We start from the raw sequence: 10500 nt of genomic DNA, 5'->3' as shown, positions 1-10500 counted from the left end.
GAGTAGCAGTGTTATTTGTGGTGATCCATGTTTCCGTCAGTGCCAAGAAGTCGAGGGACTGGAGGGAGGCATAGGCTGAGATGAACTCTGCCTTGTTGGCCGCAAATCGGCAGTTCCAGAGGCTACCGGAGACCTGGAACTCCACGTGGGTCGTGCGCGCTGGGACCACCAGATTAGGGTGGCCGCGGCCACGCGGTGTGGAGCGTTTGTATGGTCTGTGCAGAGAGGAGAGAACAGGGGTAGATAGACACATAGTTGACAGGCTACAGAAGAGGCTACGCTAATGCAAAGGAGATTGGAATGACAAGTGGACTACACGTCTCGAATGTTCAGAAAGTTAAGCTTACGTAGCAAGAAACTTATTGACTAAAATGATTGAAATGATACAGTACTGCTGGAGTAGGCTAGCTGGCAGTGGCTGCGTTGTTGACTTTGTAGGCTAGCTGGCAGTGGCTGCGATGTTGACACTACACTAATCAAGTCGTTCCGTCGAGTGTAATAGTTTCTACAGTGCTGCTATTTGGGGCTAGCTAGCTAGCTAGCAGTGTTGATTGCGTTACGTTACGTTAAAAGAACGACAATAGCTGGCTAGCTAACCTAGAAAATCGCTCTAGACTACACAATTGTCTTAGATACAAAGACGGCTATGTAGCTAGCTAGCTACGTTCAAACAAATCAAACCGTTGTACTGTAATAGTTTCTACAGTGCTGCTAGTCGGGGGCTAGCTGGCTAGCTAGCAGTGTTGATTGCGTTACGTTACGTTAAAAGAACGACAATAGCTGGCTAGCTAACCTAGAAAATCGCTCTAGACTACACAATTGTCTTAGATACAAAGACGGCTATGTAGCTAGCTAGCTACGTTCAAACAAATCAAACCGTTGTACTGTAATAGTTTCTACAGTGCTGCTATTCGGGGGCTAGCTGGCTAGCTAGCAGTGTTGATTGCGTTACGTTACGTTAAAAGAACGACAATAGCTGGCTAGCTAACCTAGAAAATCGCTCTAGACTACACAATTGTCTTAGACGTTAGCTAGTTGCTTAGCTAGCTGCTGGGCAGATAGCAGTGTAGACTACGTTAGGACGACGAAATACGATAATTACGCAATTATCTTTGATACAAAGACGGCTATGTAGCTAGCTAAGAAGAAATAGCTAAGATTAGACAAATCCAACCGTTGTACTATAATGAAATGTAATGAAAGATTATACTACCTGCGGACCGAAGTGTAGATGCGACCGCTCGCTCCAACCCGGAACCGGTGTGTTGGTATGATTCCCAATTAGAGGCAGCTGGCTATCGTTGTCTCTAATTGGGGATCATACTTAAGTAGCATTTTTCCACCTGTGTGTTATGGGATATTGTTTTGAGTAAGTGTATGTAGCACCTCTGTTGTCACGGTTTATTGTTTCGTTTGTTTGTTTTGCAAAGTTTCACTTTTAAATATTATGTGGAACTCAACATACGCTACCCCTTGATCCGTCTATACAAATGAACGTGACACATGATCATTACATAGGTGCACCTTGTGTTGGGGGACAATATAATGCAACTCTAAAATGTGCAGTTTTGTAACACGTCAAAAAGCCACAGATGTCTCGACTTGAGGCAGTGTGCAACTGACAAGCTGACTGCAGGAATGTCCACCAGTGTTGTTGCCAGATAATTTAAAGTTAATTTCTCTACCATATGCCACCTCCAACGTCATTTTAGAGAATTTGGCATTGCGTACAACCAGCCTCAAACCACAGACCACCTGTAAAAAACAATACATTTCTAAGTGACCCCAAACTTTAGAACGGTAGTGTACATGTACAGTTAAAGTCGGAAGTTAACAAACACTTAGGTTGGAGTCATTAAAACTCGTTGTTCAACCACTCCACAAATTTCTTGTTAACAAACTATAGTTTTGGCAAGTCGGTTAGGACATCTACTTTGTCCATGACACAAGCCATTTTTCCAACAATTGTTTACAGATTATTTCACTTTTATTTTACTGTATCACAATTCCAGTGGGTCAGAAGTTTACAAACACTAAGTTGACTGTGCCTTTAAACAGCTTGGAAAATTCCAGAAAATTATGTCATGGCTTTAGAAGATTCTGATAGGCTAATCTACACAATTTGAGGTGTACCTGTGGATGTATTTCAAGGCCTACCTTCAAACTCAGTGCTTATTTGCTTGACATCATGGGAAAATCAAAAGAAATCAGCCAAGACCTCAGAAAATAAAATTGAGACCTCCACAATTCTGCTTCATCCTTGGGAGCAATTTTGAAACGCATGAAGGTACCACGATCATCTGTACAAACAATAGTACGTAAGTATAAACACCAAGTGACCACGCAGCCGTCACACCACTCAGGAAGGAGACATGTTCTGTCTCCTAGAGATGAACGTACTTTGGTGCGAAAAGTGCAAATCAATCCCTGAAAAACAGCAAAGGCCCTTGTGAAGATGCTGGAGGAAACAGGTACAAAAGTATCTATATCCACAGTAAAACGAGTCCTATATCGACATAACCTGAAATGCCGCTCTGCAAGGAAGAAGCCACTGCTCCAAAACCGCCATAAAATAGCCAGACTATGGTTTGCAAATGCAAATGGGGACAAAGATCATACTTTTTGGAGAAATGTCCTCTGGTCTGATGAAACAAAAATAGAACTGTTTGGCCATAATGAGCATCGTTATGTTTGGAGGAAAAAGGGGGAGGCTTGCAAGCCGAAGAATACCAATCCCAACCGTGCTTTGCTGCAGGAGGGACTGGTGCACATCACAAAATAGATGGCATCATGAGGAAAATCTCGTGAAGTTAAAGCTCGCAAATGGATCTTCCAAATGGACAATGACCCCAAGCAAACTTCCAAAGTTGTGGCAAAATGGCTTTAGGACAACAAAGTCAAGGTTTTGTAGTGGCCATCACAAAGCCCTGACCTCAAACAAATAGAAAATGTGTGGGCAGAACTGAAAAATATTGTGAGAGCAAGGAGTTCTATAAACCTGACTCAGTTACACCAGCTCTGTCAGGAGGAATGTGCAAAAATTCACCCAACTTATTGTGGGAAGCTTGTGGAAGGCTACCTGAAGCGTTTGACCCAAGTTAAACAATTTAAAGGCAATGCTACCAAATACTAATTGAGTGTATGTAAACTTCTGATCCACTGGGAATGTGATGAAAGAAATAAAAGTTGAAATAAATCATTATCTCTACTATTATTCTGACATTTCACTTTCTTAAAATAAAGTGGTGATTCTAAATGACCTAAAACTGAGAATTTTTACTCGGATTAAATGTCAGGAAATGTGAAAAACTGAATAATGCATTTGGCTAAGGTGCATGTAAACTTCCCACTTCAACTGGACATATTACCTCAATTACCTCGACTAACCTGTGCCCCAATACATTGACTCTGTACCGGTATCTCCTTTATATAGCCTCACTACTGTTATTCTACAGCTGCTCTTTAACTATTTGTTATTTGTATATATTTTTTTTACATAACACATTTTTCTTAACTGCATTGTTGGTTTGTAAGAAAGCATTTCACTACACCTGTTGATTTCAATTCATGTGACAAATACAATTTGATCCATAGATTAGGGCCTAATGAACTTATTTCAATTGAATTATTTCCTTATATGAACTGTAACTCAGTCAAATCTTTTAAGATGTTGTGTTTATATTTTTGTTCAGTATACTTTATTATATTAATCAGTTACCCAATCAATATAGGGCCCCACAGTTACCCACCTGGGCCCCCTAGCTCCTCTCCTTCCCCATCTAACATTTAGCAGAGGCAGCAGCAGGCTGTCTACAGTCGCTGAGAGCGGGCTCCTGATTCCTCAGGTGGTTGGCAGTTGCATTAAAAAAATAAAAAAAAACTTTTCCACATTTTATGTTACAGCCTTATACTGAAAAGGATTTTTATTTTATTTTTTAATCTCAGCAATCTACACACAATACCCCATAATAACAAAGCAAAAAAAGGGTTAGACATTTTTGCACATTTATTCAAAATAAAACAGAAATTCCTTATTTACATAAGTATTCAGACCCTTTGGTAAAAGACTCAAAATGTAGCTCAGGTTCATCCTGTTTCCATTGATCATCCTTCAGATGTTTCTACAACTTGATTGGAGCAATCAGGGGAGAAGGGCCTTGGTCAGGGAGGTGACAAAGAACCTGATGGTCACTGACAGAGTTCTTGAGATCCTCTGAAGATGGGAGAACCTTCCAGAAGGACAACCATCTCTGTAGCACTCCACCAATCAGGCCACACAGAAGCCACTGCTCAGTAATACGCCTATGACAGTCCACTTGGGAGTTTGCCAAAAGGCACCAAATGACTGACCATGAGAAACAAGATTCTCTGGTCTGATGAAACCAAGATTGAACTCTTTGGCCTGAATGCCAAGCATCATGTCTGGAGGAAACCTGACACCATCCCTACAATGAAGCATGGTGGTTTCAGCATCATGCTGTGGGAATTTTTTTCAGCGGCAGGGACTGGGAGACTAGTCAGGGTCGAGGCAAAGATGAAAGGAGCAAAGTACAGAGATCCTTGATGAAAACCTGCTCCAGAGCTCTCAATAACTTATATTGGGGCGAAGGTTCACCTTCCAACAGGACATCCACCCTAAGCACACAACCAAGACAACACAGGAGAGGCTTCAGGCCAGTCGCTGAATGTCCTTGAGTGGCCCACCCAGAGCCCGGACTTGAACCCGATTGAACATGTATGGAGGGACCTGACAATAGCTGTGCAGCGACGTTCCCCATCTAACCTGACAGAGCTTGAGAGGATCTGCAGAGAATGGGAGAAACTCACTAAATACAGGTGGGCCAAGTTTGTAACGTCATACCCAACTCAGGTCCGAATCGGATTTATTTTTACGACCGATTGTGTCAGGGTCAATTCAGTTCGGATCTCAATTTTGGGAAGTGAGAAGACATCTAGATCAGGGTGTCAGGAGAGAGTAAATAAAATGTCAAGAAAAAAAAAACACTGCAGATACTGTATCACCTCAGTCAGTACTAGAGCAGAAAACACTTTTTAAGTAGCCTAGACATCAACAAAAGAAAAAAAAGAGGCAGAGTTTTAACTGCTTTTATATAAATAATGAGAAATACTGTTGGAAAAACATAATACTGCAGGTCAGTTTCACTACATAGACAATTTATTTATTTAAAACTGAGAACAAATTGCACACAATGCATAGGACACTGGTTTAAAAGAACTTATGAAAAATACATTTGTTAGACATTAAAATCTTTCCCCGATAACACTGTTTATCAAATGCATGCCAAATGAGTGAAGGGACAGTGGAATGAAGAGGAGTCTGACTGGGGTAGTTAAAACATGTAAACATGACATCGCTTGTGTAAACAGTACCCTGATCGGTGCTGGTCTATAGTGAGTCCATATAAATATCACATGTAAGGCACACAAAGACTTTAAGCACTCAAGTGTTTCAGTTTGGCATAGCATTATGTTTCACTGGAATATAATCATTGGTTAAACTCTCCCTAAGAAGGAAAATGAATATACCTAACGAGTGTAAATTTACATAAATCCCATCCAATTCCTAAATAAATTTACAACCCAATTAATAATTCTTTACTAATAAATGGTAGCGAAACAGTCAGTAAAGTCTAAAGCAAGTAAAAAGGGAATTCATTGGCAAAACTGCAAGGCTACTGGTGACCTATAGTTGCAGGGGTTAATAGAGGGAGATATAAAATACAGGGATATATAAAGCAAAATGCCACTAAAATGAAGTATAAAATAACATAATAATCTGTCACTGAACATCAAAGCAGTGTTTCCCCTACGTGTGCATTTAGCAGTGGCACAATATTACTTTATATTGTTTTTAAAAATAGTTTTCTGGATGGTAAAACATTTTGAATATAAACTTACACCACCAAAACCAGAACAAGAATAACACGTGAGCCTCATAACTTACATCTGAAGACTGATGTCTTATGGGCTGTTGACAGTACAGTCAGTTTTAAAATGCTTATTGTTGTTCCTTTCTTTATAAAGTAAGAAATTTGAAGTTAGCAGGCTCTGTTAAATTAATTTCTATTTAGCTCTAGAATCTAGCCAACGAGGGCAGAATAGAGGACTAGATGGTTGTTTTGATCCAAGTCACGCTGATCTTCACATGAACCCAGAGCTGAGAGAGAGAGATGGGGAACAAGAAGGAAAGTGGGGGAGAATAAGAGAAGAGAGCTGGACAATCATGTGTTAGGAACTGCCCTCAGTCAGAGCACAGCCTGATATCAAACATCTATAGAAAAAAATCATAGCTGCTCAAATGGAGACATTAAAAAGATAACATTTAGAGTATTGCCCTAGAGGTCAGAGGTACTGTAACTCACTTCTTGCGGTCCTTGTCCTTCTTCCCGTTAGCATTAAGGTTCTGGGCCTGCAGTAGCTGGGCTGCAGCTCGTCTCTTACTGAAGGAACTTTGTTCCTCCTCTAGAACTCGTCTCTTCTCCTCCAACGCACCCCTCTCCTCCGCATGCAACCGCTTCAGCTGCTCAAACCTTCCCTGCAGCTACTCACACAGCAGCAAAATGGTGAGACTTACAATGGATACCTTCACATAAAACACATGTTCTGCTAAGTATCGTAATATATGTGTATTTGTGAATGTGGTGTGTTACTGTATGTGTGCATGTGACGTGTACCCCTCTCTCAGCATCTTTGAGTTCAGCCTCCTTCTCTTTGACTCTCTGGACAAACAGCTGTCTCATCTCCTCCTCTCGCCGCTGAAGTTCCCCCAGAAACTCTGTACGCTTTGCTTCATATGTCTGCTGAAGGCTGTGCACACATTTCAAAGGTCATACGCACTTCAATTTCACTAGTGCCAGAGTCAATGTGTGTGTATCGTACCTGACAGGTTTGCTCTCAGGGTCTGTGTCTCTGAAGCCTATCTCCTCTAGCTTGCAGCGGCGGTACAGTTCATAGTGACGTGTGTGAGTCTGCTCTCTCAGGTCCTCCATGTTCACACAGATCAGCATTTCACGCAGTTTCACAAAGTCACAGTGACTCTCGTTCTCCACTGAAACACAATCAGCACAATTTTCTCCTGCCCAACAGAGGGACCCAAACACACACACACACACACACTCACTCTTACCTTGCACTACGCCCCAGGGGTACTGGCGAGCCTTCACCATTTTGTTCCCCACCATCATCTCCTCTGTACTACCCACTACAGCAAACGGCAGGTGGCCCTGCACACACAGACACACACACACACACACTTCCAGTTGAGGAACTGTCCCAAATCGGGATAGGGTATGCAAGCATTGTTTTAATTCAAATCCATTTTTGACTCGCTGAGCCATCCACGTGCGACATGCATGTGCAGTTTAAAACCTGGTTTGAATTAGCGGCAGGCGTTTGATCAATACCCACCCTTTGTGACATGGATGAAGCCTTAGTTAGAATGTGAAGCCAACTGAAGCTAGCTAGTGTTAGATGATCCTGCATATCTCTAGCTGGCTTGTTGACATAGCCCTGAGACGTAGACTGCACATTACAGACACTAACATACTTATGTGAATACCATCTTTGAGATGCTCTGTCAACAATAACTACATAAACATGTGCAGCAGCAGAGTGCGCGTGTACTTACATTCATGGTAGTGTTAACCTTGGCTACAGTCTCATCGTCCAGAGGGAACTGGTAGATCTGAACTCCGTTACTGACCAGCTCACTCATGATCTTGAGCTTAAACTTGTGCAGCTCACTCTTAGAGATGGTGTCCGCCTTGGCTATCACTGGGATGATGTTCACCTGGAACAAACACGCACATACAGACAAAATGTGCTATTTCTGTGCAAATAAGGATGGTGAGAATTACACAATATTTATTTTAGTACTGAAAGACACCATTTTGAAGGCGCACATTCTACATGACATTAGCATGCTAGCTTGTCTACAAGGCCCATGCAACTCATAGTACTTTGCAAGCTGCAGACTCAGATTCGTAGTGTTGACAGAATCCCACCCAAAGGCCACCCAGCCTACACTAGCTTCATGCCAACAACCCACACACTCACCACAGCTAAGTATATACTCCCTGCGCCTGGTACAAACACACTGTTCTCTGTCTCGCTCTGCATCAGTCCTCTACTTTTACTGTTCTCGCTCTCCCATCTTTTCAGAGTCACTACATCTCTCTATCCATACAGGACAAAGAAAGCATTCCACAGAAAACAACCCCATTCAGATGGTAATCACTGGGGTGGGCACACACACAGCTGAGCTCATGCCAGCTACTGTGAGTGACTCGACAGCTCGCAGAGGAACTATAGATCCCTCCAGAGTGGACACATCTAGAGTAAAACTAAACTACGACAGTCAGGCAGGGATAAATTCTGAAACCGCGCTATAGCGTGCTTGACTTCCAATTGAGCAGTCACATGCAGCGATTACCTTGAATGTGATCTCCACAAACTCAGTAACATTGCCTTCAAAAGACGCATTGTGGTCCCATGTGGCTCAGTTGGTAGAGCATGGCACTTGAGGACAAGTACAAAAATGTATGCACTCACTATTGTAAGTCGCTCTGGATAAGAGGATCAGCTAAATTAAAAAAAATAAAAATCATAGAAAAGTAAACATACAAACATGAACAGACTGAATCCTGGCCTCAGTCATGTGCATACACAACAACACACATTAACTCTTAGATTCAAGAAGCTAAAAAGTACCCTGACATCTGGAGCTTAATATCTCCTTCCTACAGTCGGTTCAGTGTTTGACTGCCACAAGGATCTGAGAGCTGTGACCTCAGTACAGTGATATGAGCAGGGTCAGTGACCAGAAGCCTTTGACAGACACCTTGCTGTCTAGTTTCTTCATAGTGAGTAGGTCCAGGGACTTGAGGGAGTGTCCGGAGGGTGATATGAAGTAGAGACAGGCATGGAGCCGGGAGTCGTGGTAGTTATGGAGGCTTCTCTTGATCTTCAACTCCTCCTGGAGATAAGTCTCATACTGACGGTCTATATAGTCCACCACCGGCTGGTAGCTAGTAAGGAGAAACATAAGGTTATTATACACACACTTGCCCAGTTTGTTCAGCTAGTCTTAAAAGCTGACAGTGATGTGACACACACCCGTCTCCCTACCTGTCCTGTTTGTTCATCTGGTCTCCAAAGCCAACAGTGTTGACTACTGTGAGTCTGAGTTTGACATTACTCTCCTGCAGGTCGTATGTCTGGGCTCGCAGCTTCACCTGTGGCTCGAAGTGGGACGACTCACAGTTCTCAAAGTTAGTGTTGAACAGTGTGTCCATCAGGGTCGACTTACCAATACCAGTCTCACCTGGTGGGACACACACATAGAGAGAGACGGAGTGTGAGAGGCAGCAAGGGGATAGGCCTGGTTGGAAAAAGAAGGTTGTTGTCTTACCTATACAGAGGATGTTGAAACAGAAGCCTTGGCAGGTGGACTTGTTGACCAGCTGGTCTGGAAGGCTGTCAAACCCAACATGGCCAGACAGAGAGAGGGGATGTGCTCCCTTAACGTGTCAGGAGCACAACAGAACACATCAGACTCTCCCCCAGAGTAATGTCTGTTCACACACCAAATAAGCCTCTGAACCTCTTGTTTATTGCTCTAGTGTAGTGAACAATAAATGCCATTTGAAACGTAACAAAATATAATCATTTGAAAGCAGCTGACGTTAAATCATGGCATTATTTTGATCTCAAGACACAGTTCGCAAAATATCGATATCTAAAGTTAGATACTGTAACGTTAAGTAGCTAACGACAGTTTAACGAAGTTAAACTTTCACAGCCAGTGCCGGCTATGAAAATAGCGGAGGAGGCTACAACGTTACTAACGTTTGCTAACACGACTAGCTAGCTAGCCAATTTAACAACTTTCGGAAAACACTGCTGGTTACTTTTACAAGCAAGCTAGTTAGAATTAGCAAGGGACACTCCCAGGCATGTCTGACTCGACTCAAACGTCCTAAACTTGTTCGTTATGTTCTGTAAAGTTTCTATTCAGATAGCTAACTCTAAATACTGTGGAATACACACAAAAACTACTTTATGACGTACCAGGTGCCGCGCAACATCAGAGGAAGACATAGTTTGGATATATATTTTTAGAAAGAAATCTCAAAACAAAGTAGATGTCATAAACGGAGGAGACTTATAGCTCGCTTCTTCTTCAGTGGGGTTTATAAGGAGTTGGCATCCAACGTTATGCTGCATTAACGCCACCTACTGTACTGGAGTGTGCGCCAGAGACAGGGAGGAAATTCGACCTGCCTACCCCGTTTTAATAAAAAAATATATAACATTTTTGATTCGAATGATGACTCAGTGTGCTATCAGTATATACTCAGTATCCCCTTCTCCCTCATAATGGATCTCACTCCCTCTCTCGGCTCTCATAATGCCGGTCCCAGTGGAAAAACGTTACGCTCCCTTTACTTTCAATGCATTTTTCCACAAAAGGTGGATAAA

The 10500-nt window shown here is 42.4% G+C and overlaps 1 protein-coding gene across 1 annotated transcript; it reads right to left on the bottom strand.

The window, feature by feature from the left end:
* Positions 1 to 3983: 3983 nt before the first annotated feature.
* LOC135552097 (septin-10-like) lies at positions 3984 to 10220 on the bottom strand. The gene is made up of 10 exons (XM_064983494.1): positions 10090 to 10220; positions 9431 to 9539; positions 9148 to 9343; positions 8861 to 9047; positions 7649 to 7810; positions 7148 to 7244; positions 6901 to 7069; positions 6696 to 6828; positions 6384 to 6562; positions 3984 to 6178 (listed from the first exon to the last, which is right to left on the bottom strand). The coding sequence occupies exons 1-10, from the start codon at positions 10117 to 10119 to the stop codon at positions 6163 to 6165; spliced, it is 1278 nt and encodes a 425-aa protein (XP_064839566.1). The 5' UTR covers positions 10120 to 10220; the 3' UTR covers positions 3984 to 6162.
* Between the last annotated feature and the right edge of the window lie 280 nt (positions 10221 to 10500).

Source organism: Oncorhynchus masou, chromosome 13 (genome assembly GCF_036934945.1).
Source record: "Oncorhynchus masou masou isolate Uvic2021 chromosome 13, UVic_Omas_1.1, whole genome shotgun sequence".
NCBI lineage: Eukaryota > Metazoa > Chordata > Actinopteri > Salmoniformes > Salmonidae > Oncorhynchus > Oncorhynchus masou.
The sequence above is the reverse complement of the archived record's forward strand: the minus strand, read 5'-3'. Positions and strand labels throughout refer to the sequence as shown.

Excerpts from the sequence above, each read along its gene's own strand:
- LOC135552097 (XM_064983494.1), bottom strand. The coding sequence starts at position 10,119 with ATGTCTTCCTCTGATGTTGCGCGGCACCTG. Across the intron at positions 9,344-9,430 it reads TTTCAACATCCTCTGTATAG|GTGAGACTGGTATTGGTAAG; the intron begins GTAAGACAACAA and ends GTGTCCCACCAG. Across the intron at positions 9,048-9,147 it reads CAGATGAACAAACAGGACAG|CTACCAGCCGGTGGTGGACT; the intron begins GTAGGGAGACGG and ends TCTCCTTACTAG.